Source organism: Pomacea canaliculata, linkage group LG9 (genome assembly GCF_003073045.1).
Source record: "Pomacea canaliculata isolate SZHN2017 linkage group LG9, ASM307304v1, whole genome shotgun sequence".
NCBI classification, from domain to species: Eukaryota; Metazoa; Mollusca; class Gastropoda; order Architaenioglossa; family Ampullariidae; genus Pomacea; species Pomacea canaliculata.
In genome coordinates this window covers 12906182-12925677 of record NC_037598.1, presented here as the reverse complement: position 1 = coordinate 12925677, position 19496 = coordinate 12906182, and the positions used below count along the sequence as shown (strand labels likewise).

The window sequence follows — 19496 nt, the reverse complement described above, 5'->3', positions numbered from 1 at the left end:
ATCAGTTTTAAATCATTGTTTCGGGCACAATGTCTTCTGTGTAAAAGTCAACTTGTTTTTCACAGACGAACTTAATCTCCACACACACGTGAGCAACGCGGATGTAAGTAGAAGCCGTCACTGAGTAATGGCGGCCCGTGTCAGGCCAGAGATTGTCAAGCTGTGTGTGTTTTCACAAATACTGATTTTCTGTGCCAGCCAGAACACACACATGCGTAAGTACTTTACTGTAGAGTACATTATTCACATTTTTGCTTATCATTTAGCTTATTCTGTCAAACTGTGTGTCAGTCCACACAGTCTCGTGACAAAGGGAGGTAACACGCTTTAGAGCCCCAGTCGGTGACACAAGCGTGGCGACACATCACCTTTGTCTTTTATAGCCGTATTGTTTTCTCTGTCATTCTAAGCCATAAGAAATAATATTGGATAATGTGAACTTTAGACTGATGATACTGCTTTACAGGAGGAACAAGCAGGCCACGCACTGTAAGGAAGACTCCACACTGTTACCGCGTGTAGTGTTTGTGTGTTTAACACAGAGACTGGACAGATTGGGCGTGAATAGAACACTTTATTAATGATTTGTAAAAGTAAACCTCAGTATGCTAAACAGTTTGCCATGTCCATGATTAACCTTTTATAAAATCAATCAAAGACATATTAGTGTTCAATTCCACCCGCATGAAGTGTATGTTACTAAAACCTAACGCACAGTACACAGAAAGTACATCAAATGCTGTTGAGTCTCATATGTGCAACATTCCAGCACCAAACACGACAGTTAAGGCATTTATTTATTTATCTAAATTACTTATTTTATTTCTCAATTTGATTAAAAAAATAATAACAATTTATGTTTCTTTATTTCAAGTTTTATCGTTCGTCTGAAATATATTTGCAGAAAACTTTGTACTCACAAAAGCGTGTGATATAAGCTCTCGGTACGCATCCGGTGCCCAAATATCAGGGAATTGCTCCGCAGCTATTGACGGAAACACAGATACTAATTTCAACATCAGTCCTCCGAACTGTATACACACCGTAGAAGGTGACACCTCGCCTTTCTGGTCGGTGGATCTGGGACAGAAGATCGCCATCAACACCATCTCCATCTATGGACGTGCCAGCTGTAAGATTAATTTTTAATGAAGTTTTTTTAATAATAATAATAATAATAATAATAATAATAATAAAGAAGTATGTTACCATCCTCCTAGCTATGATTTTCATTACCTCCATGATATTGCTCTCTCCAAACGCAGTTTATTTGCTGTTGGATGACTTCGAAATCCATGAGCAGATCTTCAAATGTAAATGGATAAGTCAGAACTTATGTCTTTTCTGTAAAATATATGATCCCAGCGTAAAAAGAAAATTGAAATACTAACGATGCAAGAAATAAAAAGTTAAAATATAAGTAAATAGCTACAGAAAAATCTAAGGAAACAAAATTTAACAGGTTCATGGATAGGGTACACAGCAGAGCGATTTACCAACAGCCAGAAGTGAAACTGGCGAATAAAAGTTTTTGAAACATAATTTTAATTCTACAGACTACCGACGTTTGCTTTGTCTTGTTTTTGTCTCTAACAGTATGTTCCTTTATGAAGGTGAAAATGCGTTTATTATAGTGTAGGCAGCAAGGCACCCCTCTCGTACTTAATACAATCTCGTTAAACCTTTCTCTAATCACAGCCGCCATACTGCTTCCCATTGTCAGCTCTGTGCTGCTCTCACCACCTCTCTAAGCTAGGTTCTGACAGGATGTCTCTACACAATAATCAATCATAGCCTCTACACAATAATACTATCATTGCCTCTACACAATAACACTATCATATCCTCTTCTCAATAAGACTGTCCTATGTCAGAAGCGCTGGGGGTGTCTCTCCTCCCAGTCCCAGTAAAATAAACTAGAAAAAAAAATCCCTTTTCATATTAAATTTCGACTCTCAATATTCGTGTTTTATTTTATTTCAGTTCTTATGAGAATGATCTGCGTTAATGTCTCCGTTGATGGCAACATCATCAAAAGATTCACCGATGTCAACGGGTGGAACAACGATAAATATGACATCACAGTGGGTCGTGTAGGGCGAGTGGTCAACATCACCAGAGACTGTGACCACGAGGGGCCCACGATAAACATGTGTGAGGTACAGGTATGGGGTACGTAGACATGTGTTTACCTTTAATTTCAAATGTCTGTTTTTCTATGTTTTCGTGATTTGACAGCGTGGCTTTGTTCACTCAGTGAATCGTTATACTTTAGTTATGAATAAGGGCAAGTGTGTGTGTGTGTGTGTTGTTATAACCACACCTTCACGGCTTTTCACCTCTCTGTCACCCTATATCTCATTGCAATGTGACGGATGTTTGTCTGGTAATCTTGTTCTCTCTCTGTCTGATGCATTTTCCGTGCTGTTACTTCTGTCTTACACACCTGTTTGACTATCACGTGAAATGCACGGGATGCATGTAAACTTGAAGAAAGACTATCAAGCACACTATCTCCGCTTCCATGTACCAAAGCAAGGATAGATAAATACGACATACAACAGCAAGATAAACAGTTTAACTGTACAAGCCAGACAGACCAGTATAACCAGGAGACACGAAAGAACAGAGGAAAATACTCTGGGAAGCAATATGTGACGAGCCACACTCATAAATCAACAAGTCAAAAAGCCAACAAGCGCACGACCAGACAGACAGCCTTCTACAAAATTAATGTCGAGGTCACTAGCATGTCAAACCCATACGCTAAGTCTTGGCTCTGTCTTAAGAAAACTCTCTGGAGGCCCCCGCTCCTCAATCTTTTACCTTGTGTCAGGGCTATAAGACAGGTAACTAAGACTCTCCCTAGCAATCTCACTCTCTCACCAACTGATGCATTGTTTACATGTGTATCCTTACCTTGGTCTCCCTGACACCTGTGTGAACACTACCTGCCCGTGTACTTCCTACCTGACGGCGTTCAGTCAGTGAGAGAGGAAAGAAAATTTTGTAAAAAAACAAAAACAAACTGCTCGCACATAGTTAAACGCTCCAATTTACAAGAACTATATATGTATATACATCACATTTTCTGAAGGACAACTATATATCAGAAAAGGCGATACATCAAGAATAATATCTAATTAAATGTATCGTGTTGTATATACTTCTTCTGTATGTAATCTTTCTCAACGCAGGTCACTTTATGTTTAAAAAAAATAGATTATTTTCTGAAAATGCATGAAACCTTTTGCTGTCTAGTGTGTGACGACGGTTGGTATGGAGACACGTGCACTCAAGCCTGCGGTCAGTGTGCCGGTGGGTCTGTCTGTGACAAGGTGAACGGCGGTTGTGTGTCCTGCCAGACAGGCTTCCAGCCACCGCTCTGTGCAGGCAAGAGTTTTTTTTTTGGTTACATTAGCTGCTTTTTAAATTAACACCCTTCTCCCTCGCCACCCTTATCACATATGTACATAGGAATGTTTATTAACTGTTTAATGTAATTACAACAAAAACAACTTGTAACCATGACGACGCTAACTTATTTATGTATATTCCTGTTGACAAGAGCTTTTTGCCCTCCCAGCTTGTATGTCGACAATGGCTATTAACAAAGATGGCTATTAACAGAAACTTTTCAAACAAACTTGCGTTGTCCTCAGATCCATCGTCAATCAAGTTAACCTTTGACTGTTTTCAGAGTGTGTAGACGGTAGGTATGGAGGCAGCTGCACACAGACTTGTGGTAACTGTCCCGGTGGTTCTGTCTGCGACAAGGTGACTGGCATCTGTGCCTCCTGTCAAACAGGTTTCAAGCCACCTCTCTGTAAAGGTCGGTGTTTGCGAATGTTTATATTTTCTGTAAAGGTCGGTTAGTGTTTGTATGTGTTTATACGTGTGATGTGTCTACACAAGCACACACACACACACAAAACCACGCTCACAAACACAGAGAGGTTGGAAACGATTGTACAGATATATGATATCTTTTTTCCATAATCTGTCAGATCGTGAGGTGTCAGGACTTTGTTATTCAGAAAGGAAAAGTGCGAATAAATAATATAATGAAGTTCCCACAACAGATTACAGTACTATGTTACAAACATTTTTACACTCTTTACAGAATGTGCCGATGGTTGGTATGGAGCCAACTGCTCACAGACATGTGGTAGTTGTGTTGGTAACTCCGTCTGTGACAAGACAACAGGAGTCTGTTCCTCTTGTAAAACAAGATTCAACCCACCACTCTGCCAAGGCAAGGATGTGTCTTTTTTAAACGTTTGTAATAGAAGCACCAGATAAAATACTCACTAACACACAGATAGATAAATAGATGCCAACAGCTACACCCTTATTCACATTTGCTACGCAAAGCCTTCCCTACAAACAAACAAAGACACAAACACATGCACAAAGGTAGAATACTGACTTTACTTGTGAGATGTGGTCTCTACGATCACTGTGTAATGGAAAGAAAGTAGAAGGTATTACCTTCTGTTTTAGATTGTATGAATATAAATAAAAAATAAGTACAACAGGAAATTTTAAGGTTGTTCTCTCCTCTCAAAAAACTTTTTATTTGAGGTGCTGTCAACAAAACTTTGAATGGTGAACCTCATTCATTCATTCTAGGTCTCTTGCCTGTCTCTTTTAAAAACGTCAGTAAAGAGAAACCATTCGAAGCAGCAAAAAAGTCGACAGAGCATCTTTTTATTTTAATTCTTATTTTCAGCCCAGATACAAATACTGGCCTACTCCTGTTTAAGACGCATGCGATGCATTAATACTTGAAAAAAATTGTCTTAAATCGAAAATGAAATTTTTTTAGAAGAGAAGCAAAGCACTAAACATTTCCTATATGTTTGGCAGTCTGAGCATTTCGTCAACACAAACATCTGTTTTTTCCTTTGCTGCAGAATGTGTTCCTGGATGGTATGGAAAGAATTGTAATGAAACGTGTGGTCACTGTCTGGGAGGTAACTCTACCTGTGACAAAACCACTGGGAGTTGTCCTTCATGTGACGGGGTATTCCAACCACCTCTGTGTAAAGAGGGTGAGTAGACTCTGTTCATCATCACTGACATGAAAATATAGAAATTACTGCTTCTCGGCAATGACACAGTGTGCTTACCGTGCATCATTATCGTGCAATTTGAATAATATAAAAATTTGTTGCACCTTGTGGTCGCGTGCAGCATGTGCCGACGGTTGGTATGGAAACTCGTGTACACAAGCCTGTGGTCACTGTGTTGGCGGGTCTGTCTGTGACAAGGGGAATGGGAACTGCACGTCCTGTGAGACTGGCTTCCAGTTACCCCGGTGTGATGGTAAGTATATTCTTTATATTTATCATAAGAACCCTAACCCTTCTCTACCCTCCCAAGAGAATAACGATTAATGAAAAACATTTACAACTACACAAGAACAAGATAAAATATGTGTACATTTATGAGAGATTAATTTAATAATAAAGCATATAAAAGGATAAAGTTTTGGCTTGGTCTCATTAAAAATTAAAAAAATTTTCAGAGTTTTATTTATTAGTCTAAAATAAATGTATAACTACAAAAGAAAGACTGACAGGTCGACCGATCAGTGTTGTTTTTATCAATCGTCACATTACTTTCACATGCAATGTTGTCTGTTCAGCGATGCTATCGTCTACCGAGGACAAAGACACTGTCAGTCTGGCAGGTCCAGTGGCCGGTGCTGCTGTTGGCTGCAGTGTCGCATTTTTTATTATCGGCGTCGTCACTACATTGTAAGTTGATCAAGTTACAAGATTTATCTTCCATCCATTCATCCCTCCATCCATTCATCTGTCTATTGTTGTCTCTGGCACACGTTCTTCTTAGTCTCTACGACTTCTTGCAAATGAGGAACGATGATGTTGAGTCTTAACTACCACAAAATTACTCTTTACTGCAGGGCTTCTGCTAAGGCTAAATTCTTTGGGGTCCCAGGGACCCCTTCTTCAGATTTCTAAGGGGTCCCAGGCTAACTCTAAGGGGTCCCTTTACAATTTGAAAAAAAAAAATCAACAAATCAACTACTTTGTTCAACTGCCTTCTCAGGCACACAAAGCACTGTAATGTCTAGTCAAGAACCGGCGAGATTTCTGTGCATGATGTCTGTGCAAGCATCTGTGATGACCTTATGCTCATTGTACTTGGGGTGTTCACTTTCTTTACGTTTCTAAGGCAATAATTTCAACCACGCTGGTCAACGACATCTTTGAAATAAGTTAAATAAGCTGCACATGGGTGGTGGATCGCGAGAGGATGGTATGAAAGTATGAATGCCTCAGATGCCATCATTCAAGAGGAAGTTCTCGATCCGTAACCTGGCAATTAATAAGGTTAGTGGAGAACTAGAGTTGTAAGAAACATAACGAGAGGTGGCACGTTGCTAAAAGTATCAAAGTGCGGGATATAAAAAACCTGGCGCTAGGTAGAAAGCGAACCTCAGGCATGACGTGGCGCCCTCAGCTCAGTGACATTCAGTGGATTCTGATGTTTAGGTAAATCATGAGATGGAGGGGATCGAAGGTGTTTGGAAACTGTACAAATAAATTAGAACGAGTTTCAGTTGCAAACTATATTTAGCAATAAAACGCCTTTTCTCAGCTGACTAGTACTTTGCTGTAGGGTCTAAGAAAAAGTGAGTCGAAACGCTTCTATCTGAACATACTGTCTTTCCTTACATCTTTCTTACTCATAAGAGGGGATGAATAATATTTAATATTTTCAGTTTCATTCCTCCTGATGACTGACCTAAAGTATATTGCACTCGTTTGAGTCCAATCTTTGAACTTTTACAAATGGCCAACAATTCACGACTGCAACATAGTGCCCCACTGTGTCTTTCTTCGCTTATCTAACCGACCATTATGCGATCAATTCAGTTGTTTTTTATGTTTGTGTCATTTGCGCTTGTCATGCTTCTCTCCTTTTTAAATTCTAGCTTTGTTTGTTTGTGGAGAATACAGTCAGTCCTAACCCGACAGAATGTTCAGATAGAAGTCGTTTCGCATCAACGCTCAGACCCTACGCAAGTACTGGGTGAAGGAGACGATTTATTGCCATGCTAGTCGGCAGTGCCTGTGATGTTCCACCCCGCCTTTTGTCCGGCTAGTAATTGAAGACGACTGCCCATGGCAGTCCGCACCTCGTTACTCCTACCTTCCCTTGGCACGGACGATACCACTTCATTTCTCCCCGGTGGGAAGATATCGGCCTTTAATGGAAACTCTTCTTGGTAAGGAAAACAAACTCAGTGCTAAGGGAAGTAACTCTCGCCTTGCAGCAGACGACAACAAAATAGTTGGTCTACGTCGTAGACTCTACGACTTCAGACACTACACCTAACCCAAATTGTTGTATCTGTTCTTCCGCCTAAATTTGAAGGGGTCCCCTGGGACCCCACTGACGAAAATTGAAGGGGTCCTCCGAACTTTCAATGCGTACTGTACGCAATTTTCTGCGTAATCAGAAGCCCTGACTTTACTATTATCGACAAGGTTATCTATCCTTCACTATTCATGCTGAAGTTTTCCCCGCATTTTCGAATTACAAACCGATCCTTTCTGTTAATGCGATGGCGAAATGCAGGTGTGAAAGTGTAAAATCTTTCTAAAGAGCTTGTCATCCACACTTGTATTTACTTGACCCTAAATGTTTGGCTAGATTCCTTGTCATCACGACTGTACTAAACTCTTTTATGATATGTGCAAGTATTTTGAAGCATTTTTAAAGTATATCATTTTTGCATTATTAATGGAAATAATCTATAACAAAGAGATAAAGAATTAATGTTTCTGAATATATTTCATTGCAACTTCATCGTTAAAGGTTGTTCAAAAGACTCCGGTCACGGCAACCATCATCAACACGCCGTTCACCTGAGGATATCTCAATGACATGTGAACTTGGTAATTATATTTATATATATAGTTGCATTTATCTAGTGGTTTTAATTGTCTAACAAACGAGTAAGGTGTTTGCACTTTGGTGCTCTGGTGAGGTTAATAGACTACATCTAATATGTGCCCTTTGAACCAGGTACTTCCATGCCCATTCCTCGTCCTAAAGAAAATCTGGAAACCCCATCAGACAGCAGCAACATCAACCTCTATGAATCACTCAAAGACCGCGATGACAACAACACATCCTACTACGTCAATCTTACTCTCCCACCGACACAGTGATGACTGAACACCAAGGAAAAAATGAAAAAGAGAACAAAATCAAGAAGAACAAAAAAATAACAGTAAATCCATTATTTGAATAGTTTCCAGCCATCCTCAACATTAGCTTTTCTGATTAATTCCGTGCAAGTTAATTTCTGTATGAAATAAAGCATTCAACACCATTGCTACTTTCTCATCAATATGCTCATTACCTACAGAAATTTTTTTTAACTTTAAAGACATAAGCGAAAAGAGAAAAAACAGTGTTGTACATTGAGTGATATTTACTTCATGAGATTCTTCATCTTCTTCTTCTATTTTCGCCCCCCAGATGGATGCTTAGGGCGCAACTTTTCGTGACTGCTCTTGCTAATATTTTCTAATGTTTGTTGGTTTATTCCCATGCAAGAAATTGTTTTTCAACGAGTTCTTCTACCGACAGTAGGCTGATTTGTTTGCTGCATGCTGTCATGTTATTTAGAAGGGAATGAATGATTGTTGGTTTTAGGAAAAGGAAGGTCATTTTGTTGGAATACTTTATAGACAAGAAGTATGAAGAAGAGAAGAGAGCTACAAATGATGAACTTACTTGAAAGCTCATGTACTCAATAGATAGCATTATGAAAAAAGATCAGAGCTGCTACACTGTCTCAGGAAGGTGGCTTTTTTATTGTGTGCTTATAGCTTCTGTAAATAAAATGTAATAATATTAGTCCTTTGTCACACTCTTCCTTTGTAATATCATGTTACTCTAAGCTCTTGTTCTTGTTAGTTGGTTCCTCTTTGCGTTTCCTGTACTTGATTTTATTCTTTGTTAGTACTGTTGTTTATTCTTTTATAGTTGATATGTTATTTGTTTGTTTTCGTGTCCCTCGTATGCTGTCCATGTTTCGTTCTTGTTCTTAAGCACTAAGAGCATGCTTCTTAGGAGTGTGAGTATGCGCTTTACAATCATCAATCATCGATCATCATCAATCATCAATCATCAATCATCATCATATTGCATCTGTTAAATGCAGAACCACAACTTTTCGGTGTAGCTTGCTGAGGTGGGAACACACACACATGAATCCAGATGTTTATACTACTATTCCCCCCCTTTCCTGAAGAGTCTCCTAATTTATATGTATGAACTGTGTAATACTGATGTAATACTCATCTCCGTATATCTTTTTAGTTTTAATGGCGATAGTGGTGTATGAAGATTTGTCCTAATGTCAGAGTCATCGTAAATGAGTTTTGTCTAGTCAGTTGACGTTTGTTTTTTAGCTTCTATCAACATTTTATGTAAAGGGATGTTTTCATGTTACATTTGGCACGTTCCTCTCAAGGATTTTTATAGATGCTTTGTATTTTTACTATTTTTCGTTTTGTTATTTGTTTCTAGAATGCCTCTTATATGACTATTTCTAGATTTGTTTAGCTTCCTGTGTACTTCAAAGGTTTTCTAACATCTTTCCTTCTATTCTTCTTTTCACCCTAATATTTAAAATACTTAATTAAGTTCTGTTAGCTAACACATCTTACTCAAACCTCCAATTTCTGGCTTAGGACACATTGTATCTGTTTGAAACTTTTATTGTTTTAACTCCACAGAACTGATGTACTGTGTACCTAAAATTAAAACTGTCTTACACTTCGATGATATTCTTATTGTTTTGAATATTTTAATTTTCTGGGGAAAGTTTATATGCATCTCTGGGGGACAGTTCATATGCATCTCTGACCACTCACATTAGTTTAATGGTGCAGTGTAAGAGTGACAAACACCATTAACCCCAACAGAGTTCAGACCTTTACCAGACTGATTTTGTGGTCGGTGGTTTGTGGTGGGGTTCAGGTGCGCAGGCCATTATCTATGGAAGTGAGGTGCAGATGAGATGATTGACCTGTTAAAAGATCTCCAACAGCAGCTGTGGAAAAAGAACCAATTATAATGCCAACTAGTCTAATGGGAACAAGTGCGGTGGTCAGAAAATCCACACAATGGCTGGGAAGTAGGACACGCACGAGCTATGTGATGGCTGGGTAAGCAATCTGGAGAGGATTTAATGTACAGCAATGTACTACGTGTCACTTGTGTTGGGGTTTTATGTTTACACAAACGGGCTCCAATCTCTTCATTCTTATTTAAGTCTATTTGCGATGTGGTGAGATGGATAAGGTGGAAGTTAGGTTAAGCTCGGGTCACTCGGTGTTCATGGCTGCCAGTGTGTGTATGGAGGTTGTCAAGCTCTGTGTGTTTACCACAATATTTCTATTGTGCGTAGCCCAGAAACCAAACATGTGTGAGTACTTGACTGCCGTACTTCGAAGTAAATTATTTAAATCAATCATAACATTCCAGTTTCTTCAATGTAAGTAAGAGTATTTATCAGTCATTCAGATAGCTGATAAACATAGACGACATTCGTCATAGCACAGTGAGGTACACAACCTACATTCTCTAGAACATTCAACCTCTGACATGGTCACAAAATTAAAAGTGTTTTTGCTGACTGTATGGTGTTTGTCCGCATGATTTGTCATATGTCGAGCTGCCTTAGAGAGATGTGTGGTGGGTGAAAGTTATGTTGTTTTCGCAGCATCATCATTTCTTTCTTGTAATCGTACCTTATCCCCTTCACACGTCGGGTGGACAAGGCCTAAATAGGAACGTTAAATACAAGGATATGAGAATGAGAGAGAGTTGATCAAGTACTGTACGAATTTGTTTGGCTGGGTTCTATAGTATTGCAGTCGTTTTGCACTAGAAACCGATGCGGCATGAGTTAAAGGACTCAAGTATATAGACCTGATGTGTTGAAAGTGGCTCAGGAAGCTGTTTTCAGGACATTGTGCGGGGCCATAAATGGAAACACCTTCTGTAAAATAAAGTTTCCGATGATGCCTCCCACTGCATCCAACACCGCAGTGGAAGATGGAGCCTCGTTTCGGCTGGGTGGAGTTCTGTGGACAAAGGTTCCATAACTACCATCACGATTTTACGGAAGCCTGCGGAAAACCGTGAGTTGAGTATTATTTGATAATATTTGAGTTCGTTTTCTATTCAGACTGATGCATTAGTGTTTTTGTTTTAATAAATCTAATATTTACTCAAAACTCATTCCACATTGTGCTGTTAACTATTCTCAAAACATGATAATGCTTCAGATAATAGCACTGTAATCGTTACGACTGTGAAGTTGGGATGCCGCAGAGATAGGCTCTGACCTATGTGAAGAACGTTCCACGAGACCTTCAGAAACATGAGTGACAGGGTGTTCTATCCTATACAGGGTCGAGAAGTGGGTAGTAAGACTCTCTTCTTGTCGGGGGAGTGGTGTGGTTAATAGGAGGCCCGTTGTATGGAAAAGAAAACCCCCTAGGACTGAAAAAAAAGGGTGCCTCTTCACAATAAAACCGTCCTATGCCATAAGCACGGTCCTGACGGGGGGCCTATACAAAGATAAATGGAGCGGTCTCGATAATGTATAATCACGAACTTGTATTACTGAAATACAGGTAGACCATGCTTTTCAGTTGGGTACGAAAAACGAGGCAGGTGTGTACAAAGCTTCCTGTTTATTCACATTCATTGTTTTAGGCCTCCGGCCGAAGACTTGCATGGAGACCGGGAGAACTTGCAAGAGGCTAAGCGTGGTAGCTCTGGCAAAACACAGACAGTTCCACCTGTACACGGTGTGGTACATAAGGGTTGTGATTAAAAACTGTTCAGCGTCCCGTGCTGTCCGCTAGAATGGGGGTCTGCTTGATAGGGGTGGCATTAGCGGGTCGAACGAGTTAATACTGGTGAGAGAATTACCGTGGGTGAGCTTGTCTTCCAGGTTTAGGTTGCAGTACCCGGGGTACACGAGTCCTGATGAAAACACCAGTAGATTAGAGGTTGATACAAACATCAATGGAATAGATCTGAACGTGCCATATATGGTGTGTGTGTGGGTGTGGGGTGATAGTGAATATAGAACCTGAAAATGTGCTATTGAAGTTATTGTCTTCTTGTAATTATGTAATTGTAACATGTATTGGTAGTGTAGTGCTATAAAAAGACAGTCGGTGTAGGTGTGTTGTGGGTTGGTTATTCGGGCCGCATTCTAGTTTCACTTTCTGGTTTGGTTTTTTTTCGTTGTGTGTGGTGTGGGTGTGGGATTGAGATGCCCTTTTCCGGGTCGCTAATACCTAGTAATAATGAAAATATAAAAAAATATATCTTTCAATTGTTTTGGTTGTAAGTTGGTTTTTCGAGACTGAATCATAAAGGACTTCTTTTATTTCAGTTCTTGTGAGAATGATATGTGTCAATGTTTTCCTTGATGGCAACATCGTCAAAAGATTCACCGATGTCAACGGGTGGAGCAACGATAAATATGACATCACAGTGGGTCGTGTTGGTCGCGTGGTCAACATCACCAGGGATTGTGACCAAGTGGGATATACGATAAACATTTGTGAGGTACAGGTATGGGGTACGTAATTTAATATTTCAAATGTCTATTTTTCTGTATCTTCCCGTGTCCAATTATTATATTTTGACAATGTGGCTCTGTACACGTTGCAAGTCCTTAGTTATGAATAAGCACAAGTGTGTGTTGTAACACAGCCACACGCTCAGCCATGACTCCGTCCTAGACACGGTCTTAAGACTTTCACGCCTCAGACTGTTGCCCTATATCTCGCAGAGAGACGGATGTAGCTTCAGTGAGACGGATGTTCGTTAGCAATCTCTTTCTGACATTGACGGATTTTGTATACTGTTACTTCGGCCTTTCAGACCTTACATCCAAACGCACGGGATGCACATGAACTTTTAGAAAGTCTACCTTCACCAAAATATTTCCTAAGCTGACCAGCAGTCAGTGACACAAAACTTGCCAGCACACGGTTCAGTGCACCAGTTCATATTTTCTGGAGGAACAGATAATTAGAGAGCACGCGTATTTACGTGAGTTTGTGTGCGTATGTAATAAATCTTGAATTTAATCAGTCAGACTGTATGACTGTATTCGTTCTAATTGTGCCACGCCGACCTACTATTGAGAATGCACTATTGTCAATACCCTTTTAAATGCATAATGTTGTAAAAATTCTTTAGTGTGTCGTATGTATTCTATTGGGTTTTGTTTGTTTTTTTGTTTGTTTTTTTTTTTTGTTGTTGTTGTTTGTTTGTTTGTTGTTGTTTGTTTGTTGTTTGTTTATGTTTTTTTTTTTGTTTTTTTTTTTTTTTTTTTTGGGGGGGGGCTTTCATATCGCGATATGCGCGACGACCTCAACAAAAATAGCGAACATGTAGGCTGAGCTATTAATAAAATGACATCACTCGACTACCGTAGTCTGCTGGCTGCAGTCGCCTTCTGTCGTCTGCTCCTCACCCGACACTAAAAAAAAATTAAAAAAAAGAAAAACAAGTGCAAAAAAAACCCCAACTAAAGTATCCTTGTCTCATGTTCATTAACGGCACACATCATTACTAAAATAAACTGATGCAAAAAAATTAATATATCCTAATCACGTGGTCCATTAAAGGACGGTAACTCACAGCATACAACACCGCGCTCCCCCTCTCAAAAGTCGATCTAACCCGCTCTCCCTCTGCGGAAATAGCATCACCCAGCTTATGGTAGCAGCACGTGACATTTAAAGAAAGTTTGTGCTTTCTTTCGCAAGTCACTTTAAGCTTGAAAAATATAGAATAATTTCTGAAAATGCATGAAACCTTTTTGCTGTCTAGTGTGTGACGACGGTTGGTATGGAGACACGTGCACTCAAGCCTGCGGTCAGTGTGCTGGCGGGTCTGCCTGCGACAAGACGAACGGCAGTTGTGTGTCCTGCCAGATGGGATTCCAGCCACCGCTCTGTGCAGGCAGGTTTTTTTGTTTTGTTTTTTTAACATTCATTACTTTTTAAATTAACGCCTTCTCGCATATCTACATGAAAATGTTTACTGACAACCATTTAATAAAATTACAACAAAAATAACTGGTAACCATGACGACGTTAACTTATTTATGTATATTCCTGTTGACATTAGCTTCGTGCCCGCCCAGCTTGTATGTAGACAATGGGTATTAACAGGAACAAAGTATTCTGAACTGTGATCTGCAGAAACTCTTTAAACAAAACTGCGTTGTCCCTCAGATCCATCGTCCATCAAGTTAACCTTTGACTGTTTTCAGAGTGTGTAGACGGTAGGTATGGAGGCAGCTGCACACAGACTTGTGGTAACTGTCCCGGTGGTTCTGTCTGCGACAAGGTGACTGGCATCTGTGCCTCTGTCACACAGGTTTCAAGCCACCTCTCTGTAAAGGTCGGTGTTTGCGAATGTTTATATTCTTTGTATAGGTCTGTTGTGTTTGTATGTGTTTATACGCGTGATACACACACGCTCTTACAAAAGTGTAAAGCCTTCTACCGTCACACAATGGCACATTCCAATACAGAGAGACAGATAAGGTAAAGACATACAGAAAGTCACACACACTATCTGTCATTCCCTTCTCTCTCTCTCACACACACATGGATAGAGAGAGGTTGGAAACGCTTGTACACATGTTTAATGTCTTTTTTTTTTTACAATAATTGGTAAACACTGGAGGTGTTAGGGCATTTTTATTCACACAGTAAATATCTAAATAAATAGTATAATAAAATCCCACAGCAAGATTACAGTACTATGATACAAACATTACTACACTCTTTACAGAATGTGCCGATGGTTGGTATGGAACCGACTGCAAGCAGATGTGTGGAAGTTGTGGTGGTAACTCCGTCTGTGACAAGACAACAGGAGTCTGTTCCTCCTGTAAAACAAGATTCAACCACCATTCTGCCAAGGCAAGGATGTGTCTTTTTTCAGCAATTAGACGTTTGTATACTAGCACCGGATAATATCACACAAAGAAAGCATTAGGTGTGGCCTTTTGTTGTTAGATTGCTTAAAAATGAATACACAAGAATCAGTTCCACGGAAATTTTAGGTTATACCTTCCTCCCCCACAAAGAAGATTTGAGCCGTCATCAACAAAATTGTAAACAGTGAACACTTGTTATACATACAGGTCTATATAGTCTTTCTCTTTTAAAACACCCCAATAAAGAGAACTAAATAAACTTTTCCACGATGACTGTGCATTCATAATATCAGTAAAGTAGAGACCGCCTTTGGACATCTTTGTGATTAAATACTGAGTTTTTACATCAGCAATTAAAATAAATATCTCAAACGCATGCGATGCATGGGAAGACATTCTCTAAATCGAAAAAAAATTAGTGGGCAGAAGCAAAAGTACAACACAATTTCTTTATGTTGGGAGTCTGCAATTTCATCAACACTAAAATCTGTGATAATTGTCTATTTGTTGCAGAATGTGTTTCAGGTTGGTATGGAAAGAATTGTAATGAAACGTGTGGTCACTGTGTGGGAGGTAACTCTACCTGTGACAAAGCCACTGGGAGTTGTCCTTTATGTGACGGGGTATTCCAGCCACCCCTGTGTAAAGAGAGTGAGTAGACTGATCATTTAGATAGATGAATCATCCTCATCATCATCACAACCACCACCACCTCACCACTTTCTACAAGGCGCCGGTTACCTGCTGTAGACTAACATCATTTTCTGGCATTCTATCTTCTAAGTGTCACTCACCTTTCAAATATTTTGTTATGGAAGACAGCAATGTTCTTATATTAATCAGCATTACTACTGTAGACCAATCAAAATGCGAACCCCACACTAAGAAATGAAAAATCTGTAACCTAGCGATTTACCTTCACAATGACCAGCTCTTATGGTCGAAACAAGCAAAACTGTTTAAACTTTAAAGTATTTCTATCTGATGATATGTTTATACTCGGTTTACAATAATATCAATGTCACGGAATATCTTGATTGCAAAAAGTTGCTTAATGCTTAAAAATATTGTAACATATTAAAAGTTTATTGAGCCTTGTGTTGATGTCTAGCATGCACCGACGGTTGGTATGGAAACTCGTGTACACAAGCCTGTGGTCGTTGTGCCGGCGGTGCTGTCTGTGACAAGATGAACGGCAGCTGTACGTCCTGTGAGACTGGCTTCCAGTTACCCCGGTGTGATGGTAAGTCCATTCTTTATATGTACAGTAAGTGAAACTCAACCCTTTAGGTTGTCAACACATAGAAGAACGATTAGTGAAAAACGTTTACAGGTCCACACCAACCAACAAAATACAGGAAAACAACACACCTACTAAACATCGTGTTATCATGGGTAAAGTGTAGAGTTTCACGAGTGAGTATTTTAAAGGAACGACAAAAAAAAAAGGATAAAGTTATTGGCTTCGACTGATTTTAAAGAGAAATGTTTCATTTGGTAGAAAATTAAAGTATAACTACAGCGAGACAGCCAGACAGACTGACAGGTCGACCGATCAGTGTTGTTGTTATCAATCGTCACACTACTTTTGTAATGTTGTCTGCTCAGCGATGATATCATCTACCGAGGACAAAGACACTGTCAGTCTGGCAGGTCCAGTGGCCGGTGCTGCTGTTGGCTGCAGTGTCGCATTTTTTATTATCGGTATCGTCACTGGTTTGTAAGTTGAACAAGTTACAAACTCCTATCTACCGTCCATCCATTCATCTGTCTAGTTTTCTCTCTGACCTGTTCTTTCTTAGTCTACATGACGTCTGCATATGAGGAAGGATGTTCTTGAGTCTTAACTATTGCAAAAATAGTCGCTACTGTTATCTACAGGGTTATCTAACCTTCACTACTTATGCTGAAGTATTTTCGCATTTTTGACATAAAAGCTGACTTATTGTTAATACGATGGCAGCTGTTAAAATGTAAACTCAGGAAAGGATGTTCTGTCAGTAATGTTTGAGTGTACTAGCCCTAAAATTGTAGCTCTACCGCAATGATTTTATCAAAATTATACTTCATACAAGAGTACTGAAGTACTTAAAATTATATTCTGCTCCACTTTTAGTGAACATAACCTTTAAAACGTAGATAACATATTGATGTTTCTGAATATATTATTTTCGATCTTCATCGCTACAGGTGTCTGAGAAGAATTCGGTCTCAGCAACCTTCATCAGCACTTCGTTCACCTAATGATATCTCAATGACCCGTGAAATCAGTAATTATATTTGAGGCTATTAATTTATTCTTGGGGTTATTAATTGGCATGGTGTAGCTGTTCAAATTTTTTACCTAGATAGGTGTACGAGTTCAGTTCTCTTGATAGAGTGATAGACTAAATTAAAGATAATAGAGTGATAGACTGTCTCAAACATGATCTGTTTGAACCAGGTACTTCCATGCCCATTCCTCGTCCTGAGGAAAAGCTGGAAAACTCATCAGACTACAGCAACATCAACCTCTATGACTCACTCAAAGACCGTGATGACAACAACACATCCTCCTACGCCAATCTTACTCTCCCACCGACACAGGCATGACTGAACACAAAATAAAAAGTGAACAATTTCAACATCATTGCAACTCTCTTGACTAGCTTTAAAGCATTATCACTATGCTCATTACCTACTGGATCGTTTTTCACTTTACAGACATTTATCAGTAGAGCGAAAAACTTCTGAGTTATCTATGTTACTGTATGTTTTGCTCCAGCGCAGTCGTGCGCGTGTGTATAAATATAAATCTAATCAGGTCTTCGTTTGTATAAAACTTCCAGTGACATACTGAGTATTTTCTTTTGTGTGTGAGAGAGAGTGGGTGCAAGTAAGAAAAATTGTTTGGAAGTGATATCTCAGTTGAATTTCTTCATGATACAAGTCATGGCTGTTCACTGCATCAACTTCACAGCGCTAATACGAAGTACAACGGATATCTTGTTTACACCTGACATCTTCTTCAGGTCATGTCAGTCAAGCGTGTCGTGATCTCCCTGTGAGCCTGATGGGGAAAAATGTGTTTGTTGTTTTGTTGTCTTCAAAGCCCGTCAATAGTCACCGGCATTCAGCGAGGCCACGTTCTGTTTGTAAATATTTACCTCGCGGGTGAGCTAGGGGGCAGAAGAGGGACACACCCAGGGAAGGGAGGAGTCCTATAGACGGGCACTGTGTCATCAAAACAGCCTAAGTGCAAATTAAAGATTTGAGCTCGGGAGGCGGCGAGATCAATGCAAGCTACTTTGTAGGAGGTGACAAGGTGTTTAGTCACAGCATACCATGTGACATTCAGATAGTGTGGGACAGGAATGAAAAATAAAACCTTTAGATGTGAATTGTTCTATCTTCACCTGATCGCCGGAACCTGGTCTAAGTGATAAAGACAACATCAACAGTGCATTTCAGAATAAAATCGGTATAGACGTTTTCTTTCTGCTCGACTAAGCATTATTGGTTTGCGGTTGGGACTCGTGAAGTGCAAACACTTAAAAACAGATGCCATCATACTCCTGGACAGCAGCATGACCAAAAACAAATAAAAGTTTAAGACGAACAAGAATGCAGCATGAAACCCACAAAAATCTTTGAATACAATAAAAATCAGGGAAGTGGCACAAAAAAGTAATTAAAGCAGAACAAAACAACTCAACCTCTCAGGTAAAAATTAGTTTCCATGTCAGGTTGAAACCTGTGCCAAACTCTGCTAAAAGCAACTGTAGCCTTCATGCGGGCACACCTGCCGTGAAGGGGTCTGGTCTGATCAGGTACAAATCAAGCACAACAGGTAAACAGAAAACTTTACTTGGTGGATGAACAGACAGGTAAGCGGCGTGTGAGCGGCGGTGTTCTTTTGTAATGTCTGTCGTGACACCTCTCATGACAGTTATCTCTTCAGCAAAATTAAAACCAGAAAACTGTAGCACTCTCGTTACAGCCACTGCCATGAACGTGCCACGAAATGACAGAAAGGTAGAGGAATTATTGGTGCCGTGCCTATGCGATGTATGTCACAGGCCCACGTAATCAGGTATCCGAACAGTGCACTAACTTTAATTCAAAGTAAGGAGCGTTAGATGGGGGATGTTTCATTATTGTCAGTCAAAGGACACATTAGGTCTGGGTGGCATTGTGAGGGAGTGGGGCATGTGCGTCTGACATCTATCAGTGTAGGTCATTTGGCAGGTCAGATGTCATTTTTGCGAGAGTGAAGCCATTGACAAGCACCGAAGAACAACAATGGTCATTGTAACACCAACTCTTCTATGAAACATCGAGAAAACCCTCTATGCAGCTAAGGACAATTCTTTTTAGTGCGAACATTTTGTTTGCGAGAACAGTTGACGGCATAAACAGCTTTACAAAAGGTTTTAACGGAACAATGTCCACGTATCCGGATGCAAGTCTGAGCACGGGA

General features: G+C 39.8%; 3 protein-coding genes across 5 annotated transcripts in view; all 3 read left to right on the top strand.

Moving 5' to 3' along the window:
* Positions 1-19496, top strand: part of LOC112572661 (receptor-type tyrosine-protein phosphatase kappa-like) — a 503329-nt gene that overhangs the window by 212047 nt on the left and 271786 nt on the right. The window lies entirely within an intron of this gene.
* Positions 74-17870, top strand: LOC112572683 (multiple epidermal growth factor-like domains protein 11). 2 transcript variants are annotated; one of them, XM_025252486.1, is made up of 11 exons: positions 74-215; positions 905-1132; positions 1984-2172; positions 3262-3393; positions 3701-3832; positions 4124-4255; positions 4917-5054; positions 5197-5328; positions 16646-16757; positions 17228-17307; positions 17481-17870. In XM_025252486.1, the coding sequence occupies exons 1-11, from the start codon at positions 128-130 to the stop codon at positions 17627-17629; spliced, it is 1512 nt and encodes a 503-aa protein (XP_025108271.1). In that variant the 5' UTR covers positions 74-127; the 3' UTR covers positions 17630-17870. The 2 variants fall into 2 exon arrangements, with proteins under 2 accessions (XP_025108271.1, XP_025108272.1); XM_025252487.1 differs by lacking the exons at positions 16646-16757; positions 17228-17307; positions 17481-17870 and adding exons at positions 5651-5762; positions 7852-7931; positions 8062-8222.
* On the top strand, positions 12437-15626 carry LOC112572700 (multiple epidermal growth factor-like domains protein 6). The gene is made up of 5 exons (XM_025252517.1): positions 12437-12655; positions 13918-14049; positions 14363-14493; positions 14890-15020; positions 15551-15626. The coding sequence occupies exons 1-5, from the start codon at positions 12478-12480 to the stop codon at positions 15582-15584; spliced, it is 606 nt and encodes a 201-aa protein (XP_025108302.1). The 5' UTR covers positions 12437-12477; the 3' UTR covers positions 15585-15626.